The sequence below is a fragment of the Abramis brama genome, assembly GCF_963993115.1.
Source record: "Abramis brama genome assembly, chromosome: 8".
Taxonomy (NCBI): Eukaryota; Metazoa; Chordata; class Actinopteri; order Cypriniformes; family Leuciscidae; genus Abramis; species Abramis brama.
Window position 1 is genome coordinate 24,433,163 of NC_139970.1, and position 21,674 is coordinate 24,454,836.

Sequence of the window (21,674 nt, forward strand, 5' to 3'; positions counted from 1 at the left end):
TAATGCGCTTTTAATAACACTTTTTAATATCAAGCACGTCCCGCAGTTTAGCAACAGTAGGCTGTATTTTACATCACTCACTTATTCGGCTGATTTGGATGTTAAGTTTGGCTTAGGGAGGAGCGAAAGCACACCGCTGTGAAGGTATGAAAGTGCGCTGGGTGGAATGCGGCAGCTGCACATAATCGTTTTATCTCGATTATCTTGTTTTCATAATCGTTGTAAGACGAAATCGAAATTGAAATCGAAATACGATTAATCGCACAGCCCTAGTTACTAAGGAAAGTCATGCATTTATTTCCTTGGGTTTTCATAAAATAATATATCTTAATGTGAAGGGGGGGGGGGGGTATTTTGTATTTTGTAAAATACACCATGTATTTTACAAAAAAAATATTTGTTTTTTTTGTAAAAACAAATATTGCATCACAATAAGTGTAATTGTGATTGTCAAAACATTTGGTAACTAAATAGAATTTTATGAAGTTTAGTGACAACGTTACAATGTTTATTGTACAATGACTGGTATAGGATACAGTTTTTATTATTGCTTGACAAAAATTTCAAGATTTCAATTCCATTCTTGTGATTTGATTCCGATTTTGATTCAATATTGACTAATTTGGATACATGTTTATTTAAAATTTTATTTAAAAAAATAATCTCACCTAATGCTGTAAAAATAGAGGGCCCAATCTGCTGGTATTATTAAAGGTTAAAAATAACATTAAATTAAATATAATGCAGTTTTTGTTATAATAACAATTATTTAATGACATAAGTAAAAATATAATAAATATGTAATATAGTGCTCAGAAAAATCTCCTCTCTAGCTATTTTTTCTATTCAATTAACATGCTATGGTCGTTAAATGGCTTTCCTGAGGTAAATGTAACGTTATGTGACATAATTGTTCTCCTGCTGTTATATTGACCTCTTTCCGTGGTTGAAAAACACCAATTGGTCGATATTATGTATACTTTCGGTAAGTTGTACTGCATCTTTAAATAAAAAAGTAACAGATGATCGGTTCACGTGCACTTGAACTGAGGCGCTCAGCGATCTGTCACGTCACATTTACAAGCGCCAAACGTATTTTTGTCTGAATTTCGTAATAAAATTGACGGAATCAAAGAGCTGAGAATTAGTTTAATATTAAAAGTACCTCTTTGCTCCACAATTTTTCTGTGCGTGAGAAAATGGATGTGTGGCGTGAGAAAAGTGTCAATTGTGTGAGTCGCACGCTCAATGCGTGAGAGTTGGCAGCCCTGTGTGCGAAGTCTCTGTTCATTTGTGGGCATGTTCTTTCAAAATAGAATCTTGATTTTCATTAGAGATCTTATGCTAAGGTCTGCTAAATTACACAATATCACTAATGGATTGCTGTGGTGTGCAATTCATCATCATCATCATTTACATATGACCAACACTACTACAATCTACAGTAAAAAAACACTTTAATTACAAAAGTCCTGATTATGTTTTTCATTCTTACAGTTTAAACTTTACAAGAATTTCACATTGCCATGAATAGTCTGGCATAGACCGACATGACTTTATGCTGGCTATTGAAAAACAGCACCAAAAGTTTACATGACACATGTAAAAAATTCTGACTTATTGCACAAAGAACTTCATAAAAAAACAAGAATCACATCCACAGATCTTAAAGACTTTGTGCATGCACTGATTTTGACATAAGAAGTTATGGAAGGCTCATGTAAAAACAAAAAAACAAACAAACAGGGTTTAATGAACATTGGATGGATGTAATTTTAATCCAGTAAAGAGTTTTCGTCATAATTGCATAATATAGAAAATAAAAAAGATTTTTAATTATTTCTGATATAAAAATGTGGCACATTTTGGAAAAGCAGCATTTGATGAATTAGCCGACAATGGTTCCTTCTCAAAACTTTCAGTAAGATTAGCATTTTTAAAGAAGTGCTAAGAATTGAATGACCAAGGTTATTTCAATTGGACCTTCAAGTCTTGATTGCATAAAATAAAACATTATTACATAACATGACATGACACTGTCTCCTTGTATATTATGACATTTAATGCTCAGTAGAATGAAGTAACATAGGTATGTTTGCTTCTAAATACCATTATGATAACATGATGCCACATGACAACCTATGGCAGACAATTTTTGGTCTGGGCCTAACAATAGTCCTGGCCCAAAATAAAAAAAACCTCGGTCACAGAGTGCAGGAACTGTAAAATCGTTTGCTAATTTGGCTTCATAACATTGTTTCCACATGTGATTTGTGGAGCTTGAGAATGTCTACATGATATTATGATAGATTAGCACTGATCCGGATCCACTGCAGCCCTTGCCTGGTGTACTGGACGATATGAGCCATACTGCTATGCAGAGTCAAGGGTCCAGTCAGTGTGTTCAGATAGTTGAAAAATTCTGGTGTGTGCATGAGAAAGAATAATTGAATTGCCAGTAGTTAAATTCTCATTTATCAACAATAAATCAAATAAATGTTTTGTTCTAAGCAATTAAAATGGGCCCCTATGAGAAGCGCACAGTTTTTCTAAAAAAACTGCACCAAAACTCACCCTTATTTTCCTTGGCCAGGGTGTCAGCCACCTCCCAGTACTCATAACTGTACAGGACACAGTTGGTGATGTTGAGGTGATTTGCTGCCATCTGGTGGATACGATGGGGAATGCTGATGACACTGCTGGGTGAGCTGCCTGTGTGAGATCCCATTATATTGACAGAACAAATAGAGGCAGGAGGTACAGTTCCCCTGTAGAAGCACAAATACAGATGTACTGACACTCAAACACAACAAAAAGGTTTCTCACAGTGGCTGAGTATATGAATTACAGGCCCAGCTATAATTATTAACCCTTACTTTCCAGCATCGTTCCAAGGGGGTTTGTGAGGTCCTTTTGGAGAACTCTAATAAAAGCATAAACAGTAACAAGTATTGTTAAATCTTTCAACAGGACAACTTAGTTGTTTTAACAAACTAGATGCATGATAATTGATAACGGCCTACCTTGAAGTAGTCCAGCAGGACTTTAGAGTATTTCAGAGCGTGGTCCTTTTTAAGTCTGAACATTTGCCAATAAAGAAGAGCAAGACAGCGGAAACTACAACCCAGACACAAAATGTGTGATTTGTCAACAGACTTAAGCGTGATCAAGATTCAGTCAATACAGATAGTTGCAGATCTTTGTAGTGTTGTATTTACCACAGTACAGCTAGCTGTTTGTCTTCCTGGCTGGCTCCAGGGCCTGCATGACTCTTAAGTCTCATAGCGTATCTAATCAACACAGAGAACATGTCAAATCAATACAGAGCTTCTGACATACATAGGGCCTTTTCTTGCCCTTTCTATTTTGGCATCAATCTTATTAATGTCCATTGACATTAACAAATATGTTTGCATTTTTTGTGGCTTGTTGATCTGTCACAGCACCCACATCTGATGTAGGTTAAATACAGTCCAGTCACAAGGAGCTACTCCAGTTTTCCATTTATAGATAAAGTCATGTGATATTTGGCCTAGTCAAAATGCTTTCCATGCTTAATTAATGCAGAAGACAAAAATAACAATAGAGAGGGTGAAAGAGAAACACTTAAATACCTTATGAGCTCCACAGTTTCAGCATACATGGTGTAGGGGGACTTGGACTCCAGCGGCCCCTCTTCCATGGCTTTACCACACTCCATGAAAGACAAAGCAGCATCCACATAATTCACAGCTTTTCCTAACTTATCCACCTGCAAACAAGGATAGAGAGCCAGGGATTCTCAACCTTGTTGTGGTCTGTGACTGATTTTTATGTTTGAGACCCCTGCTATTTAGAAAAACACTTCCTAGACCCTGGGTTAACATCCTTATTTGCATATTTGCGATATCAGTGTCATCGAGAACATTTCACACTGTACACGTTTGGCACCGAAATGCAGGGTTAACACCGCAAAAGAAGAGCAAAAGAGTTTCGTAACCCCACTTCTAAATTAGAAATGTGTGAAATGTTTCTTTACTGAGGGTCAAAAGAGGGGTTTAAAACAACGATAACCAGGGGTTATGTGCAGTGTGAAACGCCCATAAGAGTATTGTTTAGTGGCAATATGCATGTTCACAATGCTGTCATACCATTGCATCTGCTCGATGTTTCAACCTCTTGGCCTCATGCATGTAGTACTCAGCATGATGAGAGCTAACATGAGGGGAAGAAAAGAAAGATTAGGGGAGAACTATGGGAAGCTTTTCACCTCATACGCTGCAGAATTGTTAAATGAAACAGAAGCATAAACAGACATGAACTCACACATCACTGATAGGTACGGTTCCTCTGTAGTGAAGAGGAAGGTTTGGGGGAGGAACCCGAGATCCAGAGAGAGGCTGTAGGCGTCCTGACACCCCTACGCACTCCACCTCTACCTTGGGCTGCGTCTTCTGGACCTGTTGAGACAAAGGTCCTGTTTCATTAGTGTATAATACATTTTCAGATTAGAGTCCTTGATTCTAGGTTCTTTAAAACAATAGTTCTTCTAAAGAACTAAATAATGAAAAGTTAATTTGAAATCAAGCTGTGAGATTCTTTGTGGAAAGAATAAAAGAAAGAAAGAAAAATTATGAAAGAAAGAAAGAAATTATGAAAGAAAGAAAGAAATTATGAAAGAAAGAAAGAAAGAAAGAAAGAGAAAGAAAGAAAGCTTTTGTCTTTTGTGTGAGTGTTATTTTAAGAACCTGTGTTTTCTGTGCTGTTGAATCATTTTTTTCTGGAGGTGTGTGGTACTTCTCTGCATGCTGAGCTTTCACAGAGGGCTTTGAGAGCTCTGGTATGTCAGATGGAGGAGACAATGGGGACACTGGCCTCTTGGAGTAAAAGTAATCGTCCTGACATCTGCATACACAGTAATAAAAAGGACGTCATCAAAAAAGCATGAGCCATACAGTAAAGATCAGATTACACAAACATGTCCCAGTTGGCAAGAATAACAGCAATGAATTGAACTTTTCCATATGTTTGTATTTTGTTACAGGGGCTTTCCATGATGTCCTTCAATGTGTAATTGTTTGCTGATATCCCAGTATACTATTAATATGCAATAGCATATACAGGTATGTTCTAAATTTCTGAATCAACAAAACAACACTGGAAAAAAATAACACTTTCAGCTCATTAAATTTTTACCTAAACTGTATCTGCAAGGACAAAGCACTGATGTATAAAAGGAAAAAAGTTCAAATAAAATTATTAGGTCTAAATATACCCGTTTTGTTTGTTGTCAGCGCAGGTTTCCTCAGTCTCATTATGGACTGACGTTGGAAGTCTATCTGCACGAGAGTGATTTCTCTTATTTTCTCTTTGAGCATCTCCATTCTCAGCCTAAGGCATACGGCAAAACATGCACAATCTTACATGTATGCGAGAAGACACCTCCCATATTCAACAGAACATGAATTTAAAAATTGTTTGAATTATTAAAATGTAAATATGTTTTTTTCTTCCTCACTTTTCTTTTGCTTCTGCCATCTCCAGGCAGTTGGTCGGAGTGGTGCAGTTGCTTCATCGATGTCTTTTCTTTTGCCTTTCCCGATGACAAAGATACAGATGAGGACTGTCTCTCAGTAATCTCATCTGCACTAGGGACTCTACCCAGAAGCGAGAGGTCTATCCTCACAACAAGTTTTCTCAGGCCTCGATGTGGGACGGTGGGGGACTTCTCCGATCGCCCGAAAGGAACCAGTGTGTAGAGTTTGTGCCTGCCCCGGACTTGTGTATCTGTCTCAGGGGTGCTTAAGCTCGAGCCGTGGGGGTGAGCACCAGTGCCTGAACCCTGTTTGTCATGCCGCCTCTTTGAAACTGTTTTTTGGTTTGATGTTGAATCTGCAGGGACTTTGGTAACGTTCCGGGGTGGACTGGACTCAGAGTCTGATTCAGAGGAAGATGATGAGGACGATGAGGAGGATGAGGACGAGGAAGATGATGGACGAGTGGGCTTGACGACAGGAGTAGGCGAAGGTGGAGAGAGTGGAGGAGAAGGGCTAGAGTCTATCACATGAGGATGTGAGGAAATGTCCTCGTTGCTCCACCTTCTCTTCTTCCTCCTCTGCTCCTCAAGGTTGAGTCCGTTGCATCCCTGTTGAGCGTGATGCTGGCTGTTGGTGTGAGGTCTTTGCTTGGGCTGCACCGCCTTCCATTCAGCTTCCTGCTCCCTCCTCTTTCTCCGTTTCCTTTCTCTTTCCCCTTCCTCAGTTCTCCTATCTTCCTCGTCTTCCTCTTCCTCAGAACTCCGAACCCAGCGACGCCTTATTACCTGCTCTTCCGCCAGTATTCTTTGTCTCTGCTCCTTGCCAGTCGGCACCAGGGTCACTCCATGGGCCTTACCTCGGCTGTCCACTTCCCTCTCTCTCTCTCTAGGCTTTGGCTCTTTTTGGGAGTGCCCGGTTCTGGGCACCGGGGTGTCTCCTAGTTTGACCCTGGGCTTTGGGCTGGAACGCGGTTGGGTAGTCTGTTTAGATCTGGATTGCTTGGTATCTGGGAAAGATTTAGTCTTAGAGCTGTGACTAGATTGATTGTTGACTTCGATTTGGGCCGAGTCCCTGGACTTTGAAGGACCACGGTCTGAGTTCTTTAAAGTATTGAAATAAGATGAATGGCCCGATTTGGAGGTTGAACTGTGGTTTGACGCTCCTGTAGGTTCATTGTTTCTGTGATTATGTTCAATACTATGGTCAGTTGTAGATGAGTGCCTGGCTTGTGGTTTTGGGCTAACACGTAGTCTTTGCTTCAATGAATGCTTTGTAATTGGGTTTGAAGGTGAGTTAAACCTTTGCTTGCTTGTGGATTCAGAGTTTTTGGATTCAGGCTTGTGTGTGAGATCTTTGTGTGACTTTTCTGTTAAGCTGTGTTTGGAATGATGGGGTTGTTGGAGAGGACCAGGTCTAGAGTCTTTGGATCGAGAGTCTTTGGATCTAAATTCCTTTCTCTGGTTGGAGCTATGGTCCGGTGGCACCCATGGCCTGACTTTGGGACGATGTGCTGGATTGGAGGCTGTTGGATGTGCAATATACCTGGGACTTTCCTGTTGAGGTGACTGTACCTGAGGATATGTACCTTGGATAGGTACTGCGGTGGATGAGAAATTTGGACTGGGGCTTCTGGGAGGGTGCGGAAATAAAGGGCTTGGACTTCGACTCCCTCGGAAGCTGTCTCCTGGACTTGGGCACACACTTGGCACTGGGCTTGGCACAAGGCTAATTCCTGGACTGGGACATGGACTGTATTCTGGGCTGGGACGAGGACTGTTTCTGGGGCTGTAGTCAAATTTTGGACTTGGGACCGGACTTTCACAAGGACTATAATCCCGTCTTGACTCAGAGTCTCTACCCCAGTATCTTCCAGGTGATGGTCCTCGGCCACTGTCAGATTTTGCACTCCGTCGCTGTCCTCCTCCTGGGTCGTGGTCAGTTGACTGATGCTTTTTAGGAACTTTCTCAAGCCACCTGTCCAGTTGCCACTGTGTGGATGGTGGACTCTCCGTCTGGACAGAGAAAGGACATGAGTTCAAGAAATAAATATCACGACATGCTAAAAAATATTTTGTATTGTAAATATTACTCTAAATATGAATTTGATCAAATAATGTGACAATATAAGTAGAGTGACCTAGATTACAAAACATGCTTGACAAGATTATGATTATTAGTGAATCCACTCTTTACCATAAACTCTTGACCACTGAGGTTGACAACAGTATAAACGGAAATATATTCCAGAACCTCTTTAACAATGAGAAATTGATATATGTGGCTGACAATTATAACAGTGAACATTTCATTCATATTAATAGTGGTGATGCATAGTCAATTTTAGCAATTATAGACTAATCTAAAGGATATTACAAAACTTCTAGCTAATGAACATCTCCACTGCTGACTATACTGGTGTAAAGTAAACACGATATGTGTGCAGAAGATTGCATAAACCCATATCTGAAACCCATTCCTATTTAATCAACAATGTGATTGTGAGAGCATGTTGGAGAGAAAATAAAAAATGGCAATCGGAAATGATTAGCCTAAATGAATAAGAAACATGAGTATTTATGTAAACAAGCCAGTGTGTCAGTGGGAGAGAGAGAAAAAGAAAAACAGGGGGTGAGAGGGTGAGTGAGAGAGAGAAAGAGGGCGAGCGAGCGAGAGAGAGAGAGAGAAAGAGGGCAGAAACACTGTGGAGATCCCTAAAACACTAACAAACCCTTTCTTTCAATTTCACACCATATTCACACCATAACAATGCCTGTTCAGTTCACTGCATTAAATTATTACAATCCAGAAGGCTGAAGAAAAAAGCTGCTTTAAAATATAAATACTGTATGACAACAGAATCACACTATAGAGTAATAAAGTGAGTTAACTATTGACTTTACAAAACATTTGAACTAATGCCACAAAACTAAGCAAATACTCACTTGATAGCACACTTAAGCTCCAGGGCAGACTGTGCTTTCCCTGCTTGCCTCCAGTAGCTGACCAGAGTTAATTTAAACTTTTACTCCTCCACTCAAACATTCCCCCTTCCCCTCTCTCTCTCTTTCCAGCAAAGACACTGCATCTCTTGTGCCCTTTTCCCACTGCCCCTCCCCTCAACCCCCCTCTACCTGGAACCGTGTGGCGTTTCCAAGCCGTCCTCCTCAGAGACACTACATGACTACACGTAGATGAAAAACACATGGTGTTCCCTCCTCCCTTCTCCACAGGTTCCAAATAGATGGCATGTTCAGTAATAGAGCCAGCTGTGTCACACAGACACCTTCATTCATATGGTGGTGTAGCCCTATGCTACTGGAGTTTTTAATCCCTCTTTCTGACGGACAAAATTAAGACCACAGAATAAAAATTTTCAAATGTAGCTGTTATAAGCTTAGGATTTTTCCCCGTGCTGTTTTAAAGGGAAAGTTCACCCAAAAATAAATATTCTGACATTAATTACTCACCCTCATGTTGTTGCAAACTTTATTTCTTCTGTGGAACAGAAAAGAAGATTTTTTTTGTTTTTTTGTTTGTTTTCCCACACAATGAAAGTCAGTGGGGTCCATTGTTGTTTTGTACAGTCATACAGGTTTGGAATGCCATGAGGGTGTGTAAATCATGACAGAATATTCTTTTCTTTTTTGGGGTAAACTATCCCTTTAAGTTCTGCTTTATGTGATTAAATCAAGGGTGACATGTAAAACTTCATATCTAGTTAGTCATCTGGGGCGCCACATGTTGACATGACACCCAGATTCTAAAGTCTCAGTGGCCGCCCCTCTACATTCCTCTCTCCAACCCCCACCCTCCCTTTCTACCTCATCTGCTAAAAACAACTACTGGAAAACTGAGAGAGTGAGGCAATGAAAAATAGTAGATTGTATGGCAAAAAATTTGTTCCTAATAAAAAATGTGTACCTCTGTGCTGCAGTTTAGGGTCCGCTGTTGGGTCGGTGTCCCGCACCGGGCGTGCGTTCCTGGGCTCGGGCTACGTGATCGCTGGCTGCTGCTTTCCCACTCGCTGGAGGGGTTTGATCCTGAAGACCCTGAGCTAGAATGTCTCACCCTTCCAACATGTGTGTGTGTGTGGTGCTGCTGCTGGCCTGACAAGCTGTCAGTCAAATACATGCACACAATGGATGGGGATTGAGAAGTGCACACACACTCATTTACATGTACAACAAGCTTGAAAATCAAGTTCAGCGAAATTCCAAAATCCCAACAAGTATGCAGACTAAACCCTGACAAAATGCTTGGCCTACAAGTGGTGTGTGTATTTGGGGGTTGAACATATTGAAAGGCCAAAAGAAACAGAGGCTGGTCTATCATCCAGCTGTCACATTCCACATATTCTGACCTCTTCAATATGTAATACACACATACTGACACATACAGAGACAAACACTGGCACATAATGAGACTTGGTACAGCTACAAACATAAAGCAGACAAAACATCACAAGCACACACTTACCGGTCATTATCGGCCCAGGAAGTTGTTTGCTCACTTCCCTGTTTAACAGTTAAGAATAAATGAGAGAGCTTTTTAGCTTGGAATCTTCAAATTCATGGTCACTACTAGCATCTTGACCAAAGCAAAAGCCACAGTCCTGCAGTAATGCCAGAAAGGTCAAGAGTCTGGTGTATTTTATGACTCAGACTGTTATGACTCATAAACCTGTAGTCCTGGGTAGAGATGGAGCTGGTGTTGTAGGGTAAATGACTGAGTCAACTAATGAACTCGCTACATGTTCAGTTCCGGCGAACCATGTCAAGTTCAGTAGCACAGATATGGAGGCAAGAAGGCATTGCTTCCTAACAATTTGTGTAGCATGAGGTCATAATTTGTTTAAAATAACTCCTATGGGGGTTATGCGCAACAAACAAATTCCGTATTCTGTAAGCATTGCTTCCGGTTCAAGTGCTTTGTATGTGCTCAGTTAAATATAAAGCTGTTTTACTGAAGATGCCTTCAAAGGAGCTACCAAAGATGAGCATAACCAATGTCAATTGCATATGCAGACAGACATCTAAAAGCTTTTTATTTTTCTTCTTCTCACTAGCATTCGGATATTAAAATTGAATAAAGTGCCAACAATTAAAATAACTAGCGAGGTTAGCTGATTTCCTTAAAAGTCCATATATATATAGCTGTTCGTTCATACTGCTGTTAACACTTTCTCCAACAAGCGGATGTGATGATCCCTGTTTTCCTGTTGTTCATGTGACATTCGACATAAAGCCTATTGGAGTGAATGTGAGGGAGGAGCAGCTGTATAGTGTAGCACTGCATTCAACATTGATAATAAGAAATGTTTCTTGAGCAGCAAATCAGCATATTAGAATGACTTCTGAAGGATCATGTGACACTGAAGACTGGAGTAATGATGCAGACAATTCAGCATGGCCATCACAGGAATATTTTACATTTTAAAATGTATTAAAATAGAAAAGAGTTTTAAATTGTAATAATATTTCACAATATTACTGTTTTCTATTGTTTTCGTTTTTTTGATCAAACAAATGTAGCTTTACTGAGAAAACATGAGAGTTCTTTCAAAATCATTAAGAAAATCAATAAGAAATCTTTTATAATAAATAGTAGTATGTTAATATAAACATAAAAACATATTATAGAATTAGTCATATACGTTTAACTTGGAGACATAAAAGAGGACTTTGCCTCAATGAGCACTCCACAGACGGAGTGAATGGCAATGTTAGTATTAATGAGAGAGCAGTGCAAACACAGGTGACTGTGTGTGAATGCATTTCATAATGAATGAACAAATGAGCTAGACTGTGTTCAAAGCTAACAGTTACCACAAGCAGTGTAAGAATTATTGCTAATAATAGATGCTATCTGCTTTTTAAGCCGATTCCTTGAACAATCTTAATAGGCGCCCTACCTCGTCCTTGTCATCTTCGTCACTGCTGAGCTTCAGGTCATCAGCGAGCATGCTGGGACGGCAAAGGGAGAGTCGAACATGAGAGAATGTCACACTCACTTGACAGAGAGACTTATTCATTCTGCCAATCTGTAGAGCATCTGTGTGTGCACTAAATGTGTGAGTTTGCCTTGAACAGTTTAACCATATGAGATTGTATCACATTACAAGTTTTAAAGAAAGTAGTCATAAAAACTGCACTCTAATGTTGAACAGTGATATTATTTGATGGAAGTTTGCTTCAGGGCTCTCTCCGACTGTGTTAACCTGCTCTGTAATTAGATACTAACTCAGTAAAGTTTATGAGGTCAGTGAAGTTGGTATGGTGGTTAAAGACAGCAGAGATATAACACTGGCCTAACACTCCACATGAGGCTGGTTTTAAACAGCAGTTGGTCCAAAGTAGTTAAATTCCAGGAAGCCCAAAACATTTCTTACACGCTAATATGTACAGACATTCAACACTGAATTTGGTAAAGTCAATGGTTTATTATGTAATAAAGTTCAAAGGCAGAAGCAGTTCAGGCACAACCTGGTGCTTGGTTACCTAGGACAAATCGGGTGCTGTGCGCTGCACTTACGATTTATGAGGGGCCACGAGTGGACGTGAGGGCATCCTCATAGAGACACCATCCCTCACTGAGAGAGCCACAGGGAGAGAAATACATCAGCGTTACGGAGCAGAACGTAAAAACACTACTATATTAGTACATGTACAGCTCTGAACCATGTATATATGAAGCATGTATGAACATGAAGCAAACGTCTTATTGCACACATTCACATTAGGAATGCACAATATATTGGTACCATATCGGTTTGGTATTAATCGATATTGAATAAATATTTGTCAATATTGGACATTTAACTTTGAATGTACATTATTATTTAAAATTTTGGGTAAGTAAGATTTTAAAAAAATATGAAGTTAATGCTTTTATTCAGCAAGGACACATTAAATTGATCAAAAGTGACATTTATAAAGTTACAAATGATTTGTATTTCAAATAAATGCTGTTCTCTTCGAACTTTATACTTATCAAACAATCCTGACATTTTTTTATCATGGTTTTATCATGCACAACTGTTTTCAACATTGATAATAATAAGAAATGTTTCTTGAGCAGCAAATCAGCATAATAGAATGATTTCTGTAGGATCATGTAAAACACTGAAGACTGGAGTAATGATGCTGAAAATTCAGCTTTGCCATCACAGGAATCAATTACATTTTAAAATGTATTAAAATAGAAAAGAGTCGTTTTAAATTGTAATAATATTTTCCAATATTACTGTTTTTTTCTTCATCAAACAAATGTAGCCTTGGTGAGCATAAGAGACTTCTTTCAAAATTATTTTAAAAACATAAAAAATCCTACCGACCCCAAATATATAAATATAAAATTTCCCCTATATTTACATCGTCTAATGCTCAGAAAAAGTTAATCTTCAAAACACTAATAATTTACCATTGTTAAATGTAATCTTTAGTAAATCTCAAAATAAACATCAATTTTTCATATTGTACTTTAGTTTTTAGGATTTTTTTCTTTTTTCTACACAAAATAGTAAATAACATTTAACAGTTATCGGTTAGCTGTTAACATGAAAACAGCTTATCTGTATAAATCCAAATTTTAATATTAATATTTAAGTGCATCCCTAATACCAATAAAAAAGACACATATCTAAGACAGAGCATTTTGCACATCAGTGTAGCATGTTTACCATGTCTGTGTCGTGAATTGGGCAGTTTTCCCTCCTGAGACAGATAAACAGAAAAAATAAATCAGTCAAATCAACACATACAAACAGCATCTTGTCAAAAAACAGAGGGGTGAATTCACTAAACAGTTCCTAAACTCAAACAAACATTCGCCAAACCCTGTACCTTATTCAATATTCGAATTCCAGTTTAACCAGGTGTTGTTATGTTCAGGTGCACTTTTGGCATTTTAAACAAGTCGACTCTGGGTTGTAGTGGTGAAGAGAAGCTGTACAGTCCCTAGAACTGGCATGCATTGTGTTTGGAGCATTGTTAGCTGATTTGCATAATTTCTTTAGTGACTCTGGTGCTAAAACAACACGGATTTATGAGTTTATGAGTGTGTGCAAATAAACAATGGAAGTGTAATACCCTGCAGGGAGAGAAAGGAGGAGAGAAAAAGAGATAAACCTACAGAGACAGAGCAGAGGTTGTGCCTTTGGTGAATTGATCACACTTGCCTGCAGTCTGTAATAAACCCTGTGCGTACCTTTGAGTGCGAGTACAGAAAATGCTGGTTGCTCCCTTCCCCTGCGGGCTGCTGGTAAGGCCAGGACTGGGTCATGTCCTACGGAGAGATGAGAGGACAGAGGCTAAAAGTCAAAATGACTTAAAAGTTTGGAAAATTAGCATTTAAAGTGAGGTTCAGGATTATTATATATAACTGCCTGAAATGTCCTCAGATATAAGGTGCATCCTTTATTGGCCTCCCGAAATGTGTCTATATCTACTGACTAAGAAGTTTTTGGCCAATAAAGGCCATTACCGGTATATCAAAGGAGATTTCCAGTGGCTGTGATGGTGTTGATGCATTTTGCATCTTTAGGAACTCTTAAAAATTCAGCCACTTACTTCCAAATCGATATGACTTTCTCTCTTCTGTGGAACACAAAAGAAGATATTGTCCATACAATGAAAGTCAATGATCACCAAAACTGATTGGTTACCAACATTCTTCAAAATATCTTCTTTTCTGTTCCACAGATGAAAGAAAGTCATACAGGGTTGGAACAAAATTAGGGAGAGTAAATGATGACAGAATTTCCATAGATATAATGTTATCATAAAATACCTTCTATTTTTTCCCCAGAATGCATGAAATAATAAAAAAATAAAATAGATACATTAAAAAAATAAAATATATTAAAATACATAAATAAAAAAAAACAAATCAAAAAGTGAAACTAATCGAACATCACTCATTAAGATTTCTGCTGAAGCTCTTCACTTTTTCCAGAAACAGGCCTAAGGTTTCATTTCGATCCTTTCTTACTAAAGAGTCATTGTTAATTCAGTGAATGACTTAACACTGGAGAGAGTTGATGACCTTCTGATGAAGAACCTGTGGGTTTCTGGAAATTTCTGGCAATTCTCATAATGTGTGTGTTTAAATCAATTACTCAGTAAAAAGTTTATTGTGTAATCTGTGCCTGTGGTTGTTTTGGTTAGAGTGGGTGGGGGTGTGTGTGTGGGTGTGTGTGTGTGGGGGGGGGTACAGAACAGGAAGCAGTCTGTGAAAAAGGCCACGAGTTTTCTACTCTGTACAGCATCTGATTGGTTACAAGCTCAAATGTAATGCTCATGGACTGATGTTCATTTATCTGAGTGTAAAACATTCAGTCAGAACTGTGTCATTAAAGTTGCACAATCTTTTTATTTTTTCTGGTTTTGAATAAATTATACATGGCTGACTGCTAATAGAAAATTAATAAATTATTGTTTTTTGCAAGGTTCTGCATAGATCCAACATGACTGCCATTTTAGCCAGTGCAACATACACACAAATAATACGCGCATAAATAATAATAAGAAAACAAAATACTGTATACACACTCCCTATTTAGTCATACATATGGTCATTGGATGAACCAATGTTACTGTTTCAAGATTGTGAGGATGCTCAAATAGCAATATTTTGATAAGTGTCTCAGAGACAGCGTTTACACTTTTTGGGGAAAATCAACCTAATAATGGCATACTTAAAGCTAGGGTGTGCAGTTTTGTAGTGGCATAAGATTCCAAATCCAAATCCACACCTCCTTCAAAACACATGAACGCACACAACCAGAGTCTGCAAAGCGAGAGACGACGTTAAATTACCTCATGTCTCAAAGCACAGAATATTACAATAATAATGAACATAAACAACTTATTTACGGTCACTGATAGAACTCAAAGCGGTTTTGTAAAAGTGTATTCACGCCATGTTAAAATTAACTTAATTACGAGACTCTGACTTGTAAAAAGTGTTCACGTCCATGTGGAATTCGTAATTACCTTATTGCCGCAGATTCATTTCGGCATTAATTATGTTGCCATAGAAATGCATTAATCAGAGTTTGAGGACGTGACCAGCTCTGGGTAGAAAAGCAGACGGGCCCCACTGACTTCCATATGGTCCATCAACTGTTTGGTTACCAACATTTTTCAAAATATCTTCTTTTGTATTCAGCAGAAGAAAGAAACTCATACAGGTTTGGAACTTGAGGGTGAGTAAATGATTTATGGGTGATGTGTCCATTTAAGAATTAATAAATGGGTCAAGTGCAGCACATTTCAAGTCACAACAAACAACAGTGGCCTTTCACTTTCAAACTATTAGGATAAACTCCACCAGGTCTTCAACACAGACTGCTAAACTACTTTTAGTAGAACTGTAGAATATCATCATATGTGACCCTGGATCACAAAACCAGTCACAAGTCGCACGGGTATATTTGTGGCAATTACCAACAATACATTGTATGGGTCAAAATTATCGATTTTTCTTTCCTGCCAAAAATCATTAGGATATTAAAGATTATGTTCCATGAAGATATTTTGTAAATTTCCTACCGTAAATATATAAAACATTTATTTTTGTGAGTGGATGCAGCACAATTGCGAACATAAATGGACAACTTTAAAGGTGATGTTCTCAATGTTTCCATTTTTTTTGCACCCTCAGATTCAAATAGTTGTATCTCGGCCAAATATTGTCCTATCCTAACAAACCATACATCAACGGAAAGCTTATTTATTCAAAAAATCTCAAAAAAAAAAAAAAAAAAGACCCATGTGACTGTTTTTTTGGTCCAGGGTCACATATTGAAAATCTTCTACTGAACAAGAGGATATTTTTAGAAAACATACATTATACACATCAATAGTTCTTCCTAGCCTGTAGCAATATTTCAAAACACACTCCTCCCTCCAGAGCATAACTCTTCCACCTTTCCACTCTTTCACCTGCTTCATTATCTCTCTCGCCACCATCAGTCACTAAGGACTAATCTCTCTCCTCCAACAACAAGGCTTCCCAGGTGAACCTAAAACTGCTTCTCTCTCTCTCTCCGCATGTCTATTTAGATGCTTTAAAACAACCAGAACCAGTATAGGCTACAACACATTGTAATAAAACAACTTACTTTTCACATTGATTTTTTCCTTCATTAAAAATATTACGCATAAATGAATAGCCTAGCCCTTTTTAGAGATATTTAAAAGAATAAAATTAATTGGATTAAAGTTTGATTAGAAATCAGTAGCTTAATAAAAGTTGTTTTTACATGGAGCTGGGATGCCTCATGGGTGCAACCACATTAAGACCATGTATTATTTACATTATTTCAGGAACTCCCATGTTATTGGCCATTTTCTGTTGTGGAATATTTAATCACAGCAGACTGTGAATTTGACATTTTTACAGCAGAAACAGTAAGATAAAACCGGCAACAGGCTTAGGCACATACACACTCATGCTTGCAAAGACAACTGTTGTGCTGTTTCTAAAAATACCCATGACCACAACACCAGCCCTGGGAAGACTTGCACATCTATACATGTGCTCGTTCACCTACACATAATTCAGACTAATGGTAACAGAACGACATGAGAAATGCAGCACTGCACTGCACTGTACTGACTACTGAGATAATTCCACACATAAAGTTCAGCACAATGCACATACACGGCTACTGCTTATCAAAACATTGATACTAAATGCCCTCATTTACATTTACTAAAATTTCAACCCATGCAAAACTGAGGGAAAGGGTGAAGTGGACACACAAACAGCATAGACTTAATAAATGATCATGAGACATCAATAAGAAAACATGCATGTAGTACATATGCCCTTAGATTTCAAAGTGCGTTCTCTTTCTCTCAATGGAAACGTGGTAAACAAACAAATATAAATACATGATATATAAGGAACATAAGATTACTTTAATATAATTTGATCTTATTGTGATTTATTGATCTTAATATACAGAACTGTATTTTTTTCATCACAATCAGAACCACTGACTTGAACCACAGATTTTAATCTGTACGATCTGATTCTGCACAAGTATTTTCCCTCCAAAAAACAAAACAAATAACAACTGCTACATTTCATAGCTGTCATTTTAAGGTAAGTTGTCTGTTCTCAGCAGATGCATGAATTATTGTTCAGTTGGATAGCACCTAAATTACTTGTACCTAGAAATATTATAGTAATTCAGTACTCTTACTAATTCAGTAAATGATCAAGCAGTGTCATTTAGTATGCCAACCAAGAGCTAAATTGCAAAAAAAAACTGTAGACGGACAATTCAACTGAATTACACTCAACTTAATGCTTACCAAGAGAAATACTAAATGCCACCACCAATCCTTTTTTGTAGATCTCTCACCATATGATCTTCCCATGCTAATGTACAGTTTAAGTGTCAGGGTGAGTGTGTCTCTTGTAGTATTTTTGCAGAGAAGAGACACTATGGTGCTTTTAACCAAATACTTAAGTGCAGTTATGCATAAGAATATTGTGATTCCAAGGACAATTTGTCCCCAGTCTGGATTAGAGCTGCTGGGATTATTTTATTTGTATTTTGAATGGAAGTCACACTGGGATTTGCAGTAGAACCGATGTGTTGGAAGAAAAACCAGTAGCTCAAATAAAATAAAAACAAGTTAGGCATAATGTGAAAGCTGATGTATGTATCTGAAGGGTTTTACCCTGGAGGGGTTTATTTTGTGTAAATGACTATCGAAATGACTATGGAAATGTTATCATAGGCTACTTATTACATGAAATATTAATTTGAAATTATGCGTTACAGATTTTACCGGCTGTTATATAGGCTACAAAACATTTTAATAAGGATTTTTGTGATTGACCAATCAGAATCAAGCGTTCCAGAGAGATTTGTAATAAGTAGGCTAATGAATTATTGACAACGGGCCGTTGAAATATTAGAAAAATAATGCACACCCGAGGTGGTAATGCCGTTACACCTTATATTTCAATAATTCAACAGCCCAGAGTCAATTATTCCGCTTATACTACGATTACCACACCTAAAAAAATTGTTCAGATGTTGTATTTTAAGACATTTGTCAGGTTTTTGTCCTTAAAATGCTCTTGGGTGTAGGATTTAAGCATATAATCCCAAGCCTCCGCTAATTCCAAAACGTCATTTTAGAGGAGACTTGAGCCACTGATAGCAGTCTAATGCAGTTATTAAAGCAGTTACTGAGAGAGAGAGAGAGAGAGAGAGAGAGAGAAAGAGAGAGAGAGAGAGAGAGAGAGAGAGAGAGAGAGAGTATCAAGCGTGTATGAATTACCTGAGTCTGTGTCTCTCAACAGTGTTCAGCAGCAGCGTCTCTACTAATAGTGAAACTGTAAGTTTGTCTGCTCCAAGAACAGAGCCGTTATAACATCGCTAGTGAGAAATGTCATGTCTTTTAAGTTGTTAAACTACTGATAAAATCATCAGAGCAGCGCTGACAACACGTTTCTGTGCGAGTTTGTATCCGTACTGTATGTGCGTGTGTTTAAGTGCGAGAGAGCGGGATAGAGTATGTGCTGTCCATACATAATAAAATGTAATTTTCTGACTCAAAACATAGAAATAATTTCTATCCTATTGTTTACTATATTTATTTGCTTGGTAAGTGTCATTGTGGGTTTTGGCTATTTTGCTGTTATAGGCTGTAAAGACCTTTGAAATAACTGAAATCATTTGAGGAAGTGATATGGAACTGCCTGGAACTACTTTAGCGTGTGTTTCCCTGAAAATAATTGCACACCTTAGAACGTTCATCAACCAATCAGATTCAAGCATTCAACAGCCCTGTAATATGAATTATTTTGAATGGTGTACACTTTATGACATTCCAATATAGTTCATGTGCAAGAATTCAATTAAAAGCATTTTATACTGTTGCTTATATTTATAGAAAGATGTCCCAGATATCTATAAGAAAACAATGCTCCATATCTGTGATTAATATAATTAATATAATATAATTAATCTGAATAAATGCTGCACAGTTGACATCTGCATATATATCTGCAGGCGACCTGCACACATGCACTTGTCTGAACTGAAGTGTCCTCAAAAGCTCTCAGTGTGCTGACTCACACACAGCTGTAGGAAAGTATTATGTATATTTTGATGATCCCTTACTTTTTTGCTTTATTTTACAAGCCTCCTCCACAGCACCTGTTTCATTACTCTCAGAATGACTGAGAATGAGTCATCTGTGAAGCCTGTGTGTTTGCATGAGTGCAGCAGTGAATGAGTGTCGGCTACGTGTGTGTGAGAGAGAAATTCCCAAAGTTTAGCAGCTTAACTGAGTGTATTTAACCTTACTCACTTAGGCTACTGGTCTTCGTTGCGCCCTCGGCTGCTCAGACTGATCTTCGACTCTCTTCTCCCAGGCTGTTTGTTTTTTAATTACTATTATTCTCACATTTGCGTCAATAAATATTAGTACAAGCGAGTTCTAGTCAGAGAGAAGACAAAATCCCCTTGATGCCACCGGGTCTCTGTGGAGAAGTCCAAACTGAGATGCTAAGGCGAAGAGATAAACATGATGTAACAACAGGAGAGGCAGGTGATGATTGCCTTGATAGAGTGAAGAAGCTCTTCAGAGTAACAGAAGAGGAAGTAGTTTTTTAAAATTTTGAATTTGAATGTTTCGTACCACATAATCAACGCTGAGCTCGCCACACAGCAAAACCGAAAACACCAAGATGCGCTCAAAGGTATTCACACCGGAAAACAGTTCAACTGACAAAACCATAGAGCATCACATCTCAGAAGTTCTGTCTGTAGTGTAGGCTGCTAGACTATACACAGAGACATGACAGCGCATGATTCTTCTAACTAAGTTACGGATTTTTCAAATGTTTATTGTCCCTTATTGAGCACTACACCTACATATATTAAAACATTTCGACGACCATAAAAGTTCGTCAGGTCGCCTATTTTACAAAAAGCAGCTCGCGATGAGAAATCGTGTCCACCTGAGGAGGTAACCATAGTAACAGTACGCGGCTCGTGTACATACTTTTCGCAAGGAGCATCGGGCGAAACATTGACAAACATAAACACAGCCATTATTCACCACTTACCTAGGCTATATATTCACATATCACAGATACAATACAACAAGCTGCGCTTTGTTTAAAAAGTTAGTTAAGATTTTTGACATTTGGCGAAGAAAAAAAAGGTTGCGCGAGACTGCATCATATGTTCTACATATTAATAATAATAATAAACCACATTAAATATATAGCCTAAGATAACACCACCAAAAAGTCTTGGCTAGTCATGTTTTTGTTTCTACCTGAAAAACAAAAGAACTAAAAGCATAGTTTAATTTGACACTAACCTGGGATGCGTGCTGAAGCATGAAACAAACACTTGCAAGTTTTCCCTTACTTCCATAAATGGTAGGCATGTTGAGGTCGATTGTTTAATTGTCCATTTTGGCAGCTCCAGAAGCGCAGCACTGCGCACCGCACGAGCGTCAACAGGTCACGCATCAGAGGCACGGTCGGTTGTGTGGAAGCACGCGATGGGCGGAGGCTGATGTAGGCTACAGACGTTGAACTCGGCGTTCTCACCTAAACATCGCGTCAGAGCGCTATGACGGCGATCCACGAAGGAAGATGCTCGTTCAGACACTCCTGCGTAAGCAAGAAGGGAGGAGGGAAACAGTCACCGAGAAGCTGAAGCATAAAATTCCTCTGGGAAAAAAAAAAAAAAAAAAAATCTATCTATCTATCTATCTATCTATCTATCTATCTATCTATCTATCTATCTATCTATGACAACAAAAGCTATCTAATGCTGCATGTAATTGTAAGGGAGTAGGGAGACTGATGATTTTCACAATGCAAACACTTAAAATTAGCTTATATCTCTTAAGATGATGGAGGTTGGATCGTGATACATACCCACATAACAGGATTAGGCATGAAATGATTTCCCCTGAAACTCAGATGTGTGTGTGCTGATATAGATATAATAACCTTGTGTTACTCACCATACTCTGCACACTCCCCAGTTGTACATCTCAACCCCCCACATTGCTTCATACCTTTCACTAAAATAAAAGAATAATAATAAATTTAAAAAATGCAAACACACCCGAACAGAATATGAATGCATTAAGCATATAAATGCAT

At 38.3% G+C, this 21,674-nt stretch overlaps 1 protein-coding gene across 2 annotated transcripts; it reads right to left on the bottom strand.

Annotated features, from left to right (window-relative positions):
• Window positions 1-1,440: 1,440 nt before the first annotated feature.
• Window positions 1,441-21,578, bottom strand: aff3 (AF4/FMR2 family, member 3). Of its 2 annotated transcripts, XM_084123093.1 has the most exons (19): window positions 21,533-21,578; window positions 20,876-21,173; window positions 13,722-13,799; window positions 13,195-13,228; window positions 12,048-12,105; window positions 11,428-11,479; window positions 9,993-10,030; window positions 9,438-9,630; window positions 5,498-7,528; window positions 5,255-5,370; window positions 4,728-4,884; window positions 4,306-4,439; window positions 4,131-4,194; window positions 3,615-3,751; window positions 3,219-3,290; window positions 3,024-3,117; window positions 2,877-2,923; window positions 2,575-2,768; window positions 1,441-2,422 (listed from the first exon to the last, which is right to left on the bottom strand). In XM_084123093.1, exons 2-19 carry the CDS (start codon window positions 20,942-20,944, stop codon window positions 2,301-2,303), a joined length of 3,690 nt encoding a protein of 1,229 aa, XP_083979219.1. In that variant the 5' UTR covers window positions 20,945-21,173; window positions 21,533-21,578; the 3' UTR covers window positions 1,441-2,300. The 2 variants fall into 2 exon arrangements, with proteins under 2 accessions (XP_083979219.1, XP_083979220.1); XM_084123094.1 differs by lacking the exons at window positions 20,876-21,173; window positions 21,533-21,578 and adding an exon at window positions 19,856-20,099.
• Between the last annotated feature and the right edge of the window lie 96 nt (window positions 21,579-21,674).